Source organism: Protopterus annectens, chromosome 2.part1, assembly GCF_019279795.1.
Source record: "Protopterus annectens isolate FY-2018-M chromosome 2.part1, PAN1.0, whole genome shotgun sequence".
Lineage (NCBI taxonomy): Eukaryota > Metazoa > Chordata > Ceratodontiformes > Protopteridae > Protopterus > Protopterus annectens.
The window spans coordinates 1,527,751,229-1,527,770,299 of record NC_056729.1 but is presented as its reverse complement, the minus strand read 5'-3'; the positions used below and the strand labels follow the sequence as shown (position 1 = coordinate 1,527,770,299).

The 19,071-nt window shown below is 40.7% G+C and overlaps 1 protein-coding gene across 2 annotated transcripts in view; it reads left to right on the top strand.

Annotated features, from left to right (window-relative positions):
- The window catches only part of LOC122794522 (tumor necrosis factor receptor superfamily member 14-like), a 430,726-nt gene that overhangs the window by 271,819 nt on the left and 139,836 nt on the right, over positions 1 to 19,071 (top strand). For both annotated transcript variants that reach the window (XM_044062984.1, XM_044062985.1), the window contains one exon: positions 15,089 to 15,244. In XM_044062984.1, the coding sequence (XP_043918919.1) occupies positions 15,089 to 15,244 (156 nt within the window). The remainder of the gene's footprint in view (positions 1 to 15,088; positions 15,245 to 19,071) is intronic.

Sequence of the window (19,071 nt, the reverse complement as noted above, 5' to 3'; positions counted from 1 at the left end):
AAAGTCTCTCCAGGAATAGATGGTATTTCTGTGGAAGTTTGGAAGCTAAGAAGGAAGAAAGTGATGATGATCAAGAAGGTTTTGTTTAACTGTATTTTAAGAGGAGGAGAGGAAGCAACATCCTGGAAGAAAGCTGTGATGGCTGTAATATCTTAAGATGGCGCAGACCCATCAGACTCAGATTCATATAGGTTCATTTCAGTTTTAAACCATGATTATAAAGTGTTTATCAATAGCTAAAAAAGTGGCAAAGGTGTTGCCAAAATTGATAGATATGAAGCAATGCAGTTTTGTGAAGGGGAAGCAAACATTTAACATTAATAGAACAATGGTAATCCAGAGAGAAGCAGAATGTAATGAAATACCGCTGTTGATGGGTGGGTCGATGCAAAGAAAGCATTCAGTAGAGTAAGCTGGGATTCAATGATTATGGCCATGGAAGCACTTGCATTCCATGGTGCAGTAATACTACTAAGTAAGAAGATATATGAGGGATCAGAGGGAAACTAATGGGAGGGTTCATCTCTGATAAGTTGCTTTTGAACAAGGGAACCAGGCAGGGATGTCCTCCCCTTGGTTGTTTGCATTTTATTTGGAGCTAGTGGCAAAGAAAATAAGGGGCTCAAAAATTCAAGGATATAATTGGCATGGTATCAAGAAAAGTTGGCTTTATTTGCAGATAATATTAATTTGTACCCAATTTAAACAGAAAAGGACTTCTCAGTGTTGTGGAACATTCTGAGACAGTTTCATTTTTTGTGGATATAAAATTAATAGACAAGCACAGACTATAGTTGCAAGCTAGGTACCCACACATCAACTAATTCAGCAATACTCCTGTTTATAGGGACACTATAAAATGAAGTATTTAGGAGTACAAGTTAAAAAGGTTTCTGTTATGGCAGCTAAGGATATGTGGGAAGAGACTAAAAAGATAATGCAAAAACTAAGAAACTCAAAGCTCTTTGTTTATGGATCTGGATAGCAAGATAACAAACGGAGAAAATCTTTTTAGTTCCTTTAGTTTTACATACAGGTCAGGCATGCTTTTTATCAACCGTAGGAGAAGTTGTGGATAGCAATTAAAGAGTTGAAGAATTGTATCTGGTAGGGGAAGATGGGCAGAGGTCAAGTGGGTAATTTGTTCTTTCCAGTGGAACAAGGTGGTTTAGAATTACTTGATATGAAGGCATATTTTAGAGCTACAAAGTTGGCACGTAACACAAAGTTTTATAATTCAAACTGGAAAGGGGTGGTGATGAAGCAAGGGGAGAAATTCGAGAAATAAGGAGCACTAAGATTTGGAATGTAAATTCTTAAGGCGAATAACAGCCATACAGAGTGTTAAAATGTAGCAGAAATTATTCTAAGAACTAAGCCAGTACAAGAATGGAAAAAGGAGATTTTGCCAGTAGGGGTTACTGCAATTAGGCTTACAGAGAATAGGCAAGAGGGGGTTGGAATTTACTGAAAAAAAATTGGCAAAGGAAGCAAAGTATTGGAAGCAAGTAACAAGGGAAGGAAAGGTAATAAAATGGGAAGAGGCTAAGAAGGCATTTGGACTGCTGGATAGAGATTGCTTTCCTTATCTGGGACTGATATTCACAGTATAGGCAAAGAGAAAGGGATAGGGGAATCCTAAGTGAAAGACCTGCTCTAGTAAGGTTTTTAGGTGAATCTAGAACAAAACCTGCTGTTTAAGGATAATTAGTAGGGCGCCTACAATATTTCATGATGGGAATAAGAGTACTGTCAGAAGTAGTGTGTGCAAATGGATGTAACTAAAGAAATTATTGTTTTGAGCTGGGATACAGGTTCTGAATTTCCTGGACATAGCAAGGCCCTGCTAAGTTTATTCTGGTGGCTGCCAAAAAAGCAAGGAAGAGTGAGGTGTATGAGAAGGCAGGAATTGAACAGTTTATGTAATGGTGGGTTCATGATTTTATAAAATCATGTATATGATATATGTTTGTAAATGTGAACATGTTAACTTTTTTTTTTACATGTTTGTCTTAAAGGAAAACTCCACCCTGCAACTAAAAAAATATGTATTTTTCAGTCTATCTTTGTTTCCAGACCTATTTTAACACCTCAAAATCACTCTAAGTGCTTTATTTGTAATTGTAGCCTGTTTACCACAGCATGGCTACCGATGGGGCTTGATATAGCAACGTGATGATCTGCTTCAACCCTCTCTCTTTCCCATAAAGCATTTCAAGTCTTCTTTTTGTGACTCATGCCAGACATAAGGAAGTAACTGTGAATTCCCATGCCACTGACATATAATGGGAAATGTGTGACTCACTGTCATTTTGTATTCCTTCTGTAAGATGGCTGCTTCTTTTCTGTTGCTAATCGCCCTCATTTATGTTTTGCTCAGAGCTTCTTTTACACTCTACTTTGAAGTTACCTAGCTGCAGACAGAGAAGTAGCTAAATTGGATGCCTTTGTTTTAGGTATTCTTTTGTAGTCCAACATGAATGGACAGTCCCCTCCCCACACACTACTGCAAAGGTGTTAAAACAGTCACTGCAATTGTCAACTCAGAATTGACAGGAAGGGATTTCCTATCTAAATTTCTTCCCCTCTGTCAGCAGTAAGAATTATGTATTTAATCAGTTTGCCAGCTTTCTATAAACACTTAATTTTTGCAAGCAATTTTCAGAAAATTTGTGATTATTTCAGTGTGTTTTATTACTGGTGACTTTTGATTTAACCCCAGTTATGTGAACTTATTTTTGCGTGCCCATTTCTTTCTGAGGAACAGCTTTCTTGTGACATGCTGTTTCGGTTATTTCCTGACATTCTACTCATCTCTACATTTTTTAAATTACAGTAAAACAGTAATTTGCAAACCTGACTCCATGATACTGGCGCAGTAAAAGAATGTACTGAAATCTCACTGTATGCTACAGTCCATGCAGTGAAACATTTTTTTTGGGGGGGTGGAGGGTTGCTTACTGAATATTTTAGAAATAAAGTATCATTTGCATTACGCATGTAATGCATTTCTTGAAATTACTATGATATTCTCAAATTCAACTGCAAACTATTAAGCAATTTGCTAGTCCTTTCCCTGCATCTGTAATTTTTCTTTGAACCACTCCTGTCTTTACGCATATTCTCAATTATGTTATGGAATAAGATCAGCTTATTTAAAATGTATATTAATTTCAGTTTCATTGGTGATGCTCTAATTTGTTAAAAAATCAAATAAAATTGTATGCAGGGCTGTGGAAAAATACAGCTTCATAAGCTCGAGTTACTGCTGTCTGAAATGGATTCTTTTAATATGTAATGAGGAAAAATAAGTGTTACAGGAGTAGAAGCCAGTTAGTTATTGCAAAAGGAATTTGTTAGCCTGAATCCTCCAGGGTAGGAGTGCATTGCTGCTAGGGAAGATTTCAAACATCCAAGATCAGAAAACACGGCCCCTTGAAAGCAAGTGGGTCATGTATAGGAAAGTGTTTGCGTGAAGTCTGAGGCAAAGATCACTAGGGATGAGAACATTTGCAAAGTCTGATTGGTACAGTCATTGTAAGCATAAAGGTTTGCTAAAAAAAATTGTATAAAAGGTGTAGTTTTTCTCTCTTCAAACAGACTGAGTTACCACTGTAAAAACAGGAATTTGTTTGTACATCCTGAAATAATGTTTCAGATTGAAGGCATATACGGTAAATTCTTAATGTTATTTATTTATGACTTTAACAGTTTGGTGACGTACTCCAGATCTGAACTTTGGTATTGCAGTTCTGGAATAGGGCCCATCACAGATTTTCTCTGAATTCCACACTGCTTTGTATGAAATAGTCAGAGACTCAGATGTAAGGGCAGCCGCAGTGGTGCAGCTGTTAGTGTTGCTGCCTCACAGCAAGAGGTTCTCCAGTTCGATCCTAGGCTGGGGTGTCTTCTGTGCAGTCTGCATGTCATCCCTCTGGTCATGTAGGGGTGCTCTGGTTTCCTCCAACATCCCAAAGACATGCTGTAGGTAGATTGGACATTCTAAATTGGCCCTAGGTGGGTGGGTGGGGGTGTGTGTGTGTCTTCTGTGGAAGGTTAGGCACTGAGCTGGCAAGTCGACGCCATAAAAACTGCCAGTCATGAGAGGACAGGTGCTCTGCTGTGGCGACCCCTAACCGGGAAAAAGCCGAAAGAGGAAGAAGTCAGAGACTCAGATGTGCAGCTATTCAGGGTGTGCAAACATACAAAACAACTTCCCTGCCAAGGCTAGTAAGGGAAAAGGGTTGGTTTGTGTTTTTTTTTCTCTTTCTGTGTTTTAGACAATTTTAGCAAAATGCAGAATAAGTGCATGACTGTTTTTTGATTTGACTGAGTTGTTTGCAAGGTATACAAGTAATAATGGGAGGACCCCACAGCAAATGAGAATAGTAAATGTATGTGTACATATACAGTAAAGGACAAATAAACACAAGGAGGCGTGTCAAGGGCGGTAGCCTCAAGATTGATAGGCAAGAGGTATGAGAGATGTTTTATTCCGTCAATGTATGAATCTATGATAGAAAGAAAAAGAGAAACAAAAGTTAAAAGTTAAAGATAAAGTTAAAACAAGTTCATGAGCCCACCGCATGAATGGGACATAGACTGTAAACTGTTAAAACAAATTCATGAGCCTACAGCATGATGGGACGTAAAAGTATACATGGTTAAAATAAATTCATGAGCCCATAGCACACTGCGTCTTAAGTATGATTGTGTGGAAGTACCCACAGAGGGTCCGTAAGAGTGGTCAGTTCTGGACTCTGTACCCATCTGCCCCATTATCCCAATCGCAATGCTGGAACAAGGTGCAGTGAGGTTGGCAACAACAAGCTGGCAGTGCCCCTCTAACTTCGTCTAACGCATCTTGCTTCAAATGTGGAGAAGCAGCACATTGGAGAGGGGAATGCCCACACTGGCAAATACAGAGAGGCCAAGATACTTGGACTGAATGGGCAACCAAATTATAATAATGGATTTTTTCCTCCACCAACACCTCAGATTGGAAGGAGTCAGGAAGGTCCATACTGACTAGGTCAAGGAAATAATACAGAAGCAAATCTTAACCCTCAACTGCCAATCTATCAAAATGTAACCTACGTTAAGTTGAAAATAAATTCAAAGAAAACCCCATTTCTGGTGGACACTGGAGCCACTAGGCCAGTGTTACTTCAGATAGTCAAATACCAGTATCACAGCATAAAGGAAAGGCAGTCAGAGTGACAAATACTACAGTTACATATTCTGTTTTGGAAGCCATCCCCATTTCTTTACTTCCAAATGAAGAAAATCACTCTCGAGTACAACTGCACCAGTACATCTGCTAGGAAGACATTGGTTATACCAGCTGGGGTTGCACTATTTACTGTACCTCGAAAGGGGTGTATCTAAAATGTTCCGACAGAATAAGAGGGGAAGTATTGGCAGTTTTAGCAGAAGCTGATAACAGTCTGTTGGAACCCTACAGACAGATGGAGAGTTACTACAGCAGGTACTTGCCAACTTGTGGGCTAAGCATGCAAATGAACTAGGTATACTGAAATCGGACCTAGTAAAAATAAAAATTAAACCCATTAAAACCTCTCCGAAGAGTGCCATAATATCCACTAAGGCTGGAAACACAGCAGGGAATCAAACCTGCAAGTCAGTCTCTGATACAGCAAGGAATAATAATATCGGTTAAAAGCCTTTGTAATACTCCTATTTTTTCCAGTTAAAAAGCCAGGAAAGGATTGTTATAGATTTTTACAAGACTTAAGGGCTGTAAATAATGCAATACTACCTACTTTTTCTGTTCCAAATCCAGCAACAATACTGAGTTGCATACCACCTACAGCTAGTTACTTTTCTGTAATAGATTTATATTCAGCAGTTTTTTCGATCACATATTCACCCTGACATTCAGTTTCCATTTGCTTTCACTTATCAGGGACAGCAATATACATGGACACGGTTGTCACAAGGATATACTGAATCTCCTTCATTATTTTCTCAAAATCTGAAAAAAGATTTTGAGAATGTGACATTTCCGGGTGGGTCTGTTAGTACAATATGTAGATGAGTTCTAATAGCATCAAATTCCTTTCAGCAATGTCAGCAGCCGGATACCTTGCATCTTCTGACTATCCTTGCAGAAAAGGGAGACAAAATGTCTAGAGAAAAACTACAATTGTGCTCCCCATGAGGTACGTTCTCTTGGTAATTTAATATCTCAGGGCAGCAGGAAAGTGTTACCATCTCGTACTGATGCAATATCTAAGGCCCCACATCTGAGTAATCAGCAACAGCTTAGGTCTTTCCTAGGTATGACAGAATACTGCAGACAGTGAATCCCTAACTATGCAGAAATTGCCAAACCTTTAACAAATCTTTTAAAGCAGGATACACTAGACCCTCTCCTTTGCAATAGTGAAGAGGATAATTCATTTCAGAATTTGAAACTAGCTTTATTTACTGACCCATCTTTAGGGTTACCAGACTATAAGACTTGTATTTTATTCTGTCGTGAAAGAACTGGATTTGCTTAGGGAGTGCTTGCACAGAAACATGGGGGCAGTCGTCCATTAGCTTATTACATCATGGCACTAGATTCTGTTGCAAAAGGTTTTCCACCTTGTTTAAGGCAAGTTGCTGCTGCTGCCATTCTAGTTAATCTTGCACAATTGCTGGTGGCAAACTTCACGTCACCCATACAAATGGAAAATAGGTGCATGACAGCTGAATCATACATCAATGCACTGTATGAGCACATACACAAGTGCATGGAACGGGCCATAACAAACAGAACCAACATGCTGTCCTCCAAAAAAAGGAAGCCAATCTGGTGGACACCCGCCATAAACAGGCTCTACAACAGAAGGACATAAAAAGGGGTGCGGAAAAGGGTGAAGTCACAAGACTGGAAAAACTAATTTGCTAACCTCAGCAAAAAAATGAGATCCCTCATCAAATCCTCTAAAGCTAGCTATAAAAACAAAATTGCTGCAGATACTAAGGACAACCACAAGACATTCTATAAGAATGTCAAGAATTTACAGGGCAATACTCAGATCTCTCTGAGCTACAGCACAATGGCAACATGTACACCAAGCCAACTGATATTGCCAGTATATTGGCTGACAGGTTCAGTGTGAACTTTACCCCCCTTTCACCCCCTAAAGGGCCAATCACAATACTAAGTCCCTAGTATCACAGCCTCACAGGTAAAAAACGCACTGTCCAAAGCCAAGAATACAGCTTCCATGGGACCTGATTGTAATTCATGTAGAACACAGCCAGGGATACTAAGTAAACTTGTACCACACCTGAGTGCCCTGTTCAATCAAAGCCTCACTTCAGGCTTTGTCCCTTCAGAATTGTGCTCCAGAAAGGAGGAGGTCATAATCCTTCTCTGCTCGTACCTCATTAGACCTATTATAGAATACAGTGCCCCATTTGGCATGTACCTCACTAGACTCCTACAACTGGAAAGGTCACAAAAATACCTCCCTAAGAGGATCTTAGGCCTTAAACACATGCCTTACTCAAAAAACTCCAGCTATACTCTTTCTCATGTCCCTTGCTTACAGGCGATCTCTGCTTGACCTACAAAGCTGTGTCTGACCCAGAGCTGTTAGATATGCTACATCTAAAGAAATCCCAATTCCTCCATGACACATCTGTGGATGTACTAGAGATCCCTTGTCCTGTGCGAGTTGGTCCACTCTGTGGGGTAACTTGTGATGATTGCCCCTGGCTAAGTGCAGAAGAATGGGGAACCAATATTGTCTTGGAGAAAAGGCGGCCACCAACCAGATTTTTGATTGCTCCTGTTGGGTCTTCAACATGACTGTTTGGAGAAGCAGAAGGGGGGGGTGCATAGAGAAACATCCCCTTCCAAGAGAAAGACAGGACATCCACTTTCCATGCCAGAGGATGGGGAACTCTGGTACAAAACATGGAAGTTGTCTGTTCATAGGAGAGGTGAAGAGACCTAATGAGGGGTAACACACTGATGAACAATGATCAGAAACACATCCCTGTGCAATATCCATTCGTGGGATTGAGTCATGGACCTGCTCAATGTGTGCGCCACAACTTTTTGAGTGGAACAGATGTAGATTGCTTGGAGGGGGAGTAGACTCTGCGAGGCTAACTCCCAAGCTTGGAGGACCAGTCTGCACAGGAGATGAGACTTGGTCCCTCCCTGCTTGTTGACATACTAAAGGACTATGGTGCTGCCTGTGAACCACTTAAGGGTTCCTGGAAGAATGAGGGCTCTCATCTCTTTTATGTTTGTGTTCCCTCTTTTGGGAGGGAGACCACACATCTTGAATCTTCCAGGATGCCACTGTTTCTCCCCATCCCAAGTCTGAAACGTCCACGAACAGATCCTGAGTGGGAAAGGCAACTGTAAGGATAGGTTTGGATTCAAGGTAACCTGCTGAATCCACCAGTTCAGTTCCTTTTTCAAGCAGGGAAGAAGGGGAATAAAACTCCAATGGTTGAGCGTGTTGCATCCATACTGACCAGAGGTACCACTGTAATTTCCTCATGTGCAGCTTGGCTAGATACCATAAAGCCCAAGAGGCAGAGAAACTCCATGGCAGTCAGGGACTGAAGAGGCATGATGGCCTGGAAGTAAGCATTGAATTTGAGACTGAGAACCTTCTGGGAAGGTAAGGAAGCCAGCATTCTTTCTGCTTGTATTCTGCATCCTAGAAAAACATGGTCTTGTGAAGGAACCAGGGTAGATTTCTGAAAGTTGATGGTGAATCCTAGACCCTCCAGCAGACACACCATGAAGAGCATATTCTCTTGAAGGGTGTCTGGAGAATAAGCCTGGAGGAGGAGGTCATCCAGGTATGGGAAAATCTGAATACCCCTTAGTCTGCAAAAGGCCATGACAGGAGTTAAGCATTTTGTGAAGACCCTTGGAGCCATATATAGTCCACAAGGCAAAGCAGAGAACTGAAAATGTGAGGAAGCAATAGCAAAGCAAAGATACTTCCCAAACCAAGGATGAATAAGAATGTGGAGGTAAGCATCCTTGATGTCCAGAGACACCTTGTAGGCCTGAGGAAGGATGAGGGGAAGTAAAGTGTTTAAGGATAGCATGCGAAAGGTGGGAACTTTCAGGAAGGTGTTAAGGTGGGACAAGTCTAGGATGGGCCTCCGGGGGCCATCTTTCCTGGAAACATCCTGGAGTAACACCCTTTCCCTGTTTGGGAAAGTGGCACCTCCTGAATGGTATCCTGAGAAAGAAGACTGAAAATGACTTGTGGAAAGTAATCTAGCTGTTCTTTTGGGGGTTGTGGAATACCCCTGAAGGAAGGTGGAGTCTTCCACACCATCAAGTATCCTTGAAGGTTGATGGAGAGGACCTGAGAGTCTTGGTTGATCTGTTTCCAAGAAGGAAGAGAAAGAAGCAAAGAAAGAGGGTCTGGCTGCAAGAAAGCTGGTAGTCCTAGACTACCTGGCTTGCTCGGAAATGGCTGCTTCTAAGCAGCAGGAGAGGATGTTAAAGACTTGTCACACTATTGCTTCCTATTATCTTTTTTACCCTTGGAAGAGTGAGATCTGGAGGGTTTCCTTACAAAGTGGGTTTTAGAAGGGTAGTTCCTTTGAAATCTGGGAACTGGAGACACAAAAAGGTGTTTTAGGTCTTGTAGCTCTTTGCCCTTTTCTCGTAAGGACTTAAATAGTTCTGCAGCAGAAGCACCAAACAAGGCCTTGTTGTCAAGGGGTGCATCCATACGTTTACCCTTTATGCAGTCTGGCAAGAGCTGTAGTCTAAGCCAGGAGTACCTCCTGAGGACAGAACCTGAAGCAGCAGCTCTGGCAGATGTCTCCACAGCATCGTAGCTACACTTAATTGAATGGCATGTGACTTGAGCAGAAGAGCTCAGAATGGAGGATAACTGAGCCTCAGCAGGAGAGTCTAAAAGCTCTGAAATTAGCTTACTGGCATCAGAGAGAAGGGCTAAAGAGTATTTTACCATATGGGTCTGGTAGTTTACGGCTCTAAATGCCAAAGTAGCTGAAGTATAGACTTTCTTTCCCCAACCTCTCCATAACTTCACTCTCCTTGTATGAGGGGACAAGGGAAGTGGAAGGCAACATCTTACCAGCAGACATAGAAATAGTAGCAGGGTCTGCAGAGGGTCTTTTAAACAGGAATTTGGAATATTCTAGCGCCTTGTAAAACCTGTCTGGCCTTTTAGGGGCAGGAGGTTGGAATCAGGGCACTTAGAAGCTGCTGAAAAGGCATCTAAAAAACTGGAAGCACAGGGGGAACTGCAGATGGAGAAGGGGAATCCATCTGCAGAAGGTCATAATACCTTTTTTGAATTTCTGACACCTGGGAGCAATCTCATTTAAAAAACTCCCTCATTTTAACAATGGTTTCCCCAAAATAAATATCCTCCTCTGGAGAATCTGTGCCATTTGATTCTTCTTTCAGGGAAGCATATCCTAGGGGAGATGAAATCTGGGCTGAGTAAGCCAGGGATTCATCTCCATCCCAGCTGACATGCAACTTCAACCACACCAATAGCACACCAAACAATAAGGGGAAAAAAAAACAGTGGGGTACTTAAATGAATCAGAATCTGCTCTTTGCTGATGAGCAAACTACCATAGAAGATGTTCTGACTGGTGGCAGAAAAGTTCTGAGGATGGGGGGCATGGTGATGCCGGCTTTATACTTGACATCACTTTGACTGATGTAGGACTAGATTTAAGCGCGATGTCACATATACCCTACAGTAGCTTGAATATTGGCTGGATGTTTGAGTCATCCAGCAGTGGACTCCCTCATGTTATGAATACTGCAAGATATGAATAGAAGGATATCTAATGTTGCTCATTATGCTTTGAAAACAAACAGAAAGGTAGAAAAGAACCTGTTTTGCAAGAAAAATTATCTTTGTTAGTTTCAATATATATCATTCAGCAGAAAACTGTGAAACTGTGCTGGGCATTGACTCAAGATAAAGTTTTTAATTTTCTAATAATATTATCTAGTCTTAACGTGTACATCATTGTGGTAGAAAGTCAATTATATTGTTATGTGGTGGATCACCATACAGTGCGTGGAAGGATCAATAAACCCTCTTAGCTCCATGTGACTGGCACCAGAAGAAAAAAACATTCACAGTTTCACAGATTCTAGTCTTTACATCACATTTTCTAATCTAAATTGCACTTGTCTTTAGTGACTACCCTCCCAGCCTTTGCGCATCACTAATCCATGCTTTTCCCTTTCCTCTTCTCTTCAGACTACTACTTCACTCCAAGTCAGCATTCAGTTCTCCCACCATCTTGTGACCTCTTCATCTTGAGACCCTTACCATACATACTCTTAACACCCACCTCACCATGTGTATCATCAATGTGCAAACCTGAACATTCATTACTGTATCACTAACTTTATATTCTCTGATTCTCGCTATATCTCATTTGTTTAACTTTCTCACAGAGTACCCTTTCTCACTAAAATACTTTACTCAACTGTCATATTTCAGATATCCTAAGCAAATCACTTAATTATTTCCTCTTCCTCTTACCTTTTGACAGTATACATTACTAAAATACAATTATTCTATCCCTAAGTTCAAAACACTTACCATGCTAAAGATCCTATCAGGGAAAATAAAAAAAAAAAAAAACTATTGGCACTAGGTAAATTCCTCTTGCTGCTTTAAAAAAAATGAATATTCAGTGCATCTCCTATATTCCTTTGCAAGACCACCACTGCAGTCTGGTGATAGTGAAATAAACCCAGTGCGAGCTACCAGCATCACATCATCCTCATTCCTTAATCCCATATTCCTATAAACATAAACCATAAATGGGTACCACAGTTAATCTCTTACAGCAGGCCATTTAAGCCTCAAAACAGTAAAAATAGTTTCTCAGGAGGTTTGGATTTGTACTCTCACTCCAAATATACTGTACATTCTGAATACAGGTAAAGAATTCTCCACAGACACTGAGTATATATACTCAGACTTCTGGAATAAAAAACTCCAGTCTGCTAAATTATCTAAATCTAATCACATAAGATCAACCTGTTCCTAATTGGACTGTTGCTTTATCACACTCAAGAATAACTCTAGCATGTACAAAACCTCAAACTATCTACCCCTCCTTCTCTCTAATTCTGTTTGGTAGACCACCTACCCCATGTCAGACAGCACTGATTGCTCGGGACTTTTACACTCAAAGATCAGCCAATTAGCTTCAAACATTCCCTAAACCTAGTAATATCTTCCTGTCACTACTAATGCAACCACAGCCAGTGACTATTTGGTGGAACTCGTACTCGCTCAAGGTAAAAGTACTCTTTTACCCAGACAGTTTTAGTGATCATGATCCAATGGCCTGACACTGATCATTCACAAAAAAGAAAAAAAAAGTCTGTCACAAGCTGACGGCACTTTGTAAAAATTTATAAGTGCATTTAAAAGGTAGAAGTTACGCACATCTGGGAAGAGTATGTTCTGGATAGCTGATTTTCAAGATTCTGGAGAGACTGAGACCCTAAGTTAGTTTGCGTTGTGAGAAGACAGCATTTGAAATTTTTCAATATGTTTGCGAAAGTTAACAGCTGAGTCTAGAAAAATATCTAGCTAGGTTTCTGAATCAGTAACAGTCACGAACCCTAGTAAAACAGCAGCTTGCAAGAGTAAAGCAGAGGAATATTTCTATTAGCTAGAGGCCTTGATTCAGAGACAGTAGACATGGCCTGGCACTTCAGCAGTTCATTATTACACATACAAAAACACTTTTTACTATGTAACGATCTAATGGTACCACAGTAATTACCTCGTGTGGCTCAGTGAATAAATCAACATACTCATGAATAACAAGGAGACAATATGGCACCTATGAAAAGCATTAAATTTCTTACTACACAATGAATACATCGTACTTAGACAGCATACCACAATTGCTGTAAAGACAGATGAAGCTTACTTGGTATCCTTAATGCAGGTTACCAAAAGTTTCACACTTAACCATCCAAAGTAGTAGTAGTAGTAGTTAGAAATTAAACACATATTTAGCCACGGAAGTTCCACTGATACCAAGCCACTTCATTTATCTCTCATAAATTCACCAGAATCTTTAAAGTACCCACTACAGCCATTCATTAACCTATTCCCACCACTGTTTCTCCCTACAAGCTCTGTTCTCTGACGAGGCCTGTTTCTACACCAGAACAATAAACTCCTGTCATGTTGTCCAGTTCAAAAATTCAAGAATATAAACATTGCGTGAACCAATTTTTCCAGACGTTTGCTAGTTTGCATTCTGGCGTGATATTTGAAAACTGCATACTTCAATTTTCTTTAAACGATGGCATGCAAATTATTCTCAGAACTTTGACGTATTGTTTATAAATGCTGTGGCTATACGCATCTTCTATAGAAATCATATGAAAAGGACAGGGAATGACAGTGACAAAAAACTATGTGCAGTGTAAATACTGTAAAAAAAAAAAAAAAAATATATATATATATATATATATATATATATATGTGTGTATATATATATATATATATATATGTGTGTGTGTGTGTGTGTGTGTGTGTGTGTGTGTGTATATAACGCTGGTAACTTTTGCTTCATTCCGGACTCACTCTTACACTTACGCGAACTCTCTCATACAAAGTCTCTTCTGCATTCATGCACACAGACATTTTTTCACACATGCACAGATCATTCTCTTATGCATTGCTCAGTCTCTCCCATACACATTCACGATCTCTTCTGCATTCTTACACACACACACACACACACACACACACACACTGCTTTTAGGCATGCATTCCCTAACACACAAACACACTCCAAAGCAGGGGATACCTATAACCTGTACAGGATTGCCGTGGAATCTGCCGATTTAAGTATTCATGTCTGGCAAATTAGGGGGATAAATCAAGTCAGTTCTGAATTTACGAATACAATAGCAGCCATTGGAAATTTAGACCTCCCAGTCTTCAGCAAATGCATGCTAATGCAAAATCTGTTAATCTATCATTGTTTTACGTCTTTAAGAGAAAAATCTAAAAACTGTCCTTATTTTAAGGCTTTCACCACATTGCTAGGTGTAAGAGGTTGATCGGTATAAAGGACGGAGGTTGGAGACCGACTGTAGTAACACCTAAAAAAATCTGCTCAAACAGGAGAACACAACCAAGAAACTATTAAATTACACCAGGCAGTGTAAGCGGAGGCGCAGATTTGTATGTACAAAATTTTTGCAATTAACTTACTGAAACAGTGCACGTGAATGATTGGCAAGCAGTTTGGCTTCACTTTTTCTGGAGGAAATACTTGCTCTGCTAATATTTTCAGTCCTGAAGGAAACCGTAGCAATAGTAACACAGTTCCACAACAACAGTTATAGTATCTGTTAAGCGCACCAGCTTTGATAATAGCTATGTCACAGAGTGGGAGAAACATCAGAAGAGGGAACTACTGATTAGACAGTGTCGAAGGTACGTCACGAAGGTGGAGACAAAGTCTACCTGAAAGGATGCGATACAAAAGAATGGGGGATGGGTCTTCCTGCCCTACGCTAAGGAAAGAGAGATGTAAAACTGAAAAGCTTTTTAGAGGATTCTGGTAACAGCAGGAGGCTAGGCTGATTTTACAAAGATAAAGGAAAACTTGCGTTTGAGTTAACATGTGTTGGAGCCCGGAGTTTTCCTTTAAGTGATAATTTTGAAGTGTTACTAAATAAAATTGTTGCACCACGTGTACTGGTTGATGCAAAAAAGTAGGTCTCTGCAATCATTTTTATTGCCAGTATTACATGGGTTGCTTCACTTGAGTTGCACACAGTTCTGAGACCAGTTGCGTGTTGACTTGTATTTGTTAGACTGACGAAACTGATATTACAAGAAATGACTGCTTGTGTTAGTAGTATGTTTTCTTTTGTATTTAAGGATCAAATTTACATTAGGTCACTGGCTCCAGGCTGTAATAGTGACACAACTGTTACTTTACTACTCATTTTCCCTGTTGAAGGTACATAGCGATACATGCAAAATAAGTGTGTACTATAATTTATGTTTTTGTCTGATAAGTATGTTTTGAATTCCAGGACTTGGGCTGCAGGAAGTAAAGAAGTGTACTTATACAAGCAATGCTGTATGTGATTGCCGTGGTGGGTATTTCTGTGTTGAACTTAAAGGAGAAGGATGTGGCGTGTGCAGAAAACATTCCGTTTCCAAGCCTGGGTACAGAGTGAAGGAAAATGGCAAGTAAAATTTTTTTCTAGCTTTAACCTTAGGCACTATTTACACAGTTGTCATACTAAAAGAAAAATTGTGACATGCTGCTGCTGTTGTGGTGTTTAGTAGACTGGCTAAACTGTTCAGGATGTCAAGTGGAAACGCCTATTTTGGCATGGTTACAAAAATAAAATCTTTAGGTTCTGTGCTTGGATTGCACACTGATGGTACACGCCATATTAGAAAGGTATGCTTAGCAACTTGCACTTCTCAGGTGGTCTTCACATGGATCACTTTTGCAGTAATATTTACCGTATGACCCATCTCCCAGTCTTTGCATCCTTCTTCCATTCTAGGCTAACTCCACTTTCCTAGGGACATCTGTACACTTTAGTATAAAGGTGTCATCAGCCTGCTCCATCTTTAAATCAACTTCTAAGATTTGAACAGCATGTTCAAGTCTGCTCAGCACTGAAAACTTTCCTCAGGCTATTGCAACAGTGGTCTTCTACTTGTTTGCAGGATATTGGTGATATTTTCTCATTTGCATTGTTTCTTTAAGCATTTTACATTTTGTTTTTTGCCATTTTTTTGAAGGTCTTCATTTTTTTGCTCAGTTTGCTTTTTACCTAGAATATGGTTCTTTGCACTATTTTCCACCAGGTAGCTCCTTGTAGGCTGTGTTTGCTTTACAGATGTTTGGCTGCATTTAACCATGGATACAGTTTTGTGGTTGGTTTCTTTTAGACTGTACCTTTTCGGTTACTAGTATGGATAATATTAATTTCAAGAAATGTACAGAATGCTTGCAAAAACATTCTGCCCCAGGATTACCATGCTATGCTCTTCATAAATCCCTGCTGCAGTAGTCTCCTTTTATACACGTTATATCCTGCCAAGGATATAACAGCTGGCCAGTCTTCCAAACCCTTTTTCCCCCTCCAGACGTACGTTCAGCATCCTGTGTAGAGAAAATGGTAGCCTGAGAGCCAAAAAAGTTCCAGTACTTTCTTGCTGCTTGTGAGAATGCTCCTCCTTGGCATCAGAGGATTGACGGTCACCTCCAGTCTTCACTGCTGGGTGGATAAGTTTCCTTTGGTGAGTTCCTCACATTTTATTTTTTTTTTTTAATAAAAATTGTACTGGGTTTCTCTAAGAATACCACATTTAGCTTTTGTTTACTGTTTTGATGGGACTATCATCTGGCAGGCTGTTTTTAGCAGGGACTGTTTGTTTAGTTGGACAACTGTTTTGTGGAAAGCCTGCTGATTTTTTACTAATTTGTCATTTTTTGGGGGCTTTGTGTTTTAAGGGAAGTGAGTGTTTTTGGTGCTTGTGTACACTTATGATAACTTACCTAAGTAACCAACTTCTTCCAGCAGCTTGTGCAGGGTTTGGGCATCATTCTCAACTGGGATATAGAATACTTACTGGCAATTTGGTTTCTCCTCCCTACACACTGAAAAAGAAGAAAACTGCAAAGGAGCCATGCAGCAGGCTCGGTGCCTTAGCTGTTGGTGGGTCACAATGCAGTGGGCAGTAGTCATACCCGAGACCACTCAGATATTTTTCCAGAGCCCCCCCAGTGTGGGTCCCTTCAGCTACCTTGTACCAAGGGGATAGCCATGTCCTGTACTGCTATTCAAGTGTCCTTAGTAGTCAGTCATAGGTAAGTACTAGGCTATTGGCCCTAGGGCCTATATAAGCCTAGCCAAAAAGGTACCCTGGCTTTCACCCCCCAAGAAAATTATTTTCCTGTCAATCAGTATTCAGCAGTAAATCAATATTCAGCAGTTGCTCAGTAGCTCAGTTTGATAAATGTTAGGTGTGATGTACATTTTGTCACACACAGACTGGGATTCGAATCCAGGGACAAGTACTACTAAATATTTATAGAAACAGTTATGTATTGTTAACAGATGTTCTCCCCACAGGAATTTACAGGCAAATAAATGGCTGTAGTAGCTGTTTGAATGGGTTAATAATTTGTGTGTTCAGATGCACTAGAGTGTTAACAGCATTGCTCAGAAAGGTGATAAGACATCAGTAAATAAAGTCAACAAGTACAATATTAATAAAAGTGAATAAAATAAATTAATCTTGGTATGGCTGTATGCCTGGTATGTCTGTGAATGTCTGCTGATAGTCTAACCTCATGCCTGCCAAGGACGGCATGATAGTTGTAAACTCTATGTACTGTGCACGATACATGTCTTTCAAGTGTCACGCTGTCACTGACACTGATCATTGTTGCCGAATCCCTTGGACACAGCTTTATCAGTCACTTGATTTATGTCAATAGCACAGTCGCACATCAGTCCACAGTACACCTTGGTAGTCATATATTTTCCCTGACATGTAATAGTCCCCTGTAGTTGTGTATCTGTAGGTGTTGCAGCTTGGCCCATACTGTCCCATGCAGATACTTACAGAGGTATGTAGGTGCAACAGAAGCTATAGGGTACTTGTATATATAAAGTAAGGGCAGACATGTAGAGTATATAAGAGTACTGTTGCAAACGATGCATCCTATTGAATCTATTTCTCTGTCCCCGCACCTCTTATCTCCATCATAATTTATTATTGGTGCACATTGGGTATTGTTTACTTTTAACATATGTTGTTGTCAAAACATTATGTTGGGCCTTGTGTTGTCCTATTGCTTTGTATTACAGTGGTTGCATACTAACATACAGTAATCTTATTGAATTACTTATGTTGTTGGCCTTATGCCGCAACTGTTACTGGCATGCTGTTACAATACTGACTGTTATTCCACTTATTGTGTTCCATATGCTATGCAATGTGATGTTACTGGGTTGTTTGCAACATTCTGTCATGCTGTTATAACTAAATGTTTTGTTCATTACTAACCTATACACTTTGAAAAACCTCAACACCATAGCTCAACTGGGTAGGCCGGTTCCTGGCGATCCACCTAGCCTACTTCAGCCGGCTGTGGCAATGGGTCCCAGCACATCTGGGACCCAACCTGGTGCTGCCCCCTCTGCTGGTCCTGCACCACCTATGGGTGGAACCACCTCAGTGGACGGGTCCATCCCCCACTAGGAACAGGCATGGAGAGGGAGTTGTCACCCAGCAACAGCTACCAGGGATGGTGCGCAGGATCGTGCACCATGGCTATGAAAAGTGTCTGCACTGGATTGAGGGCAGACTGGTCAACCTGATGGGTCAAGGTGACCCTGGCGCACAGCACCCAGCACAGCTTCCTTTGGGAAGTGAAGGAGCAGTTTTGACTGCCCATGAGTGGGGAGATCAGTCTCACTGCTACCGTCTCGAGGCACATGGCTCTCAGATTCCACAACACCCTCCATGTCCAAGTTGTTTACCTCCCCCTCATGTGTCATGCACCGCCTCTATATGCTGTCTTGCCCGTTTGCAAATGCAACCTCTCCTACCCAACTTATGTCCCCACATGTACCTATATCCCTTCTCACCTTAAAAAAAGGGCATCTGTCCCACAAAAAAAATATTGCCCTGTACATAGCTTCCCATTTTGCCCCCACGTAGACTGCACACAGTCGATCATTACATCAACTAATCAACACAGTTCTGTCGCCCTCATCCCTCTCTCTGGGATGTGAGGCTCCAAATTCTCTACAACCTGCACAGCTGCTGCTATACAAGCAATTGGGAGCTATGGTCCTTTCCTACAATCTTCCTGCACATCCCTACCCGCTTTTTACATTGTTTTTCCCCCTGATTGCCCCCATTTCACCACTTTCCTATCACCATTCTTTTCTTTTTGGAATTTGCATGGGTTTAACAGGGGCTAAGCGGGGAGTCCAGTACCTGTGTAACTGGGTGAAAAGACCTGCTTCCTGGAATGAGG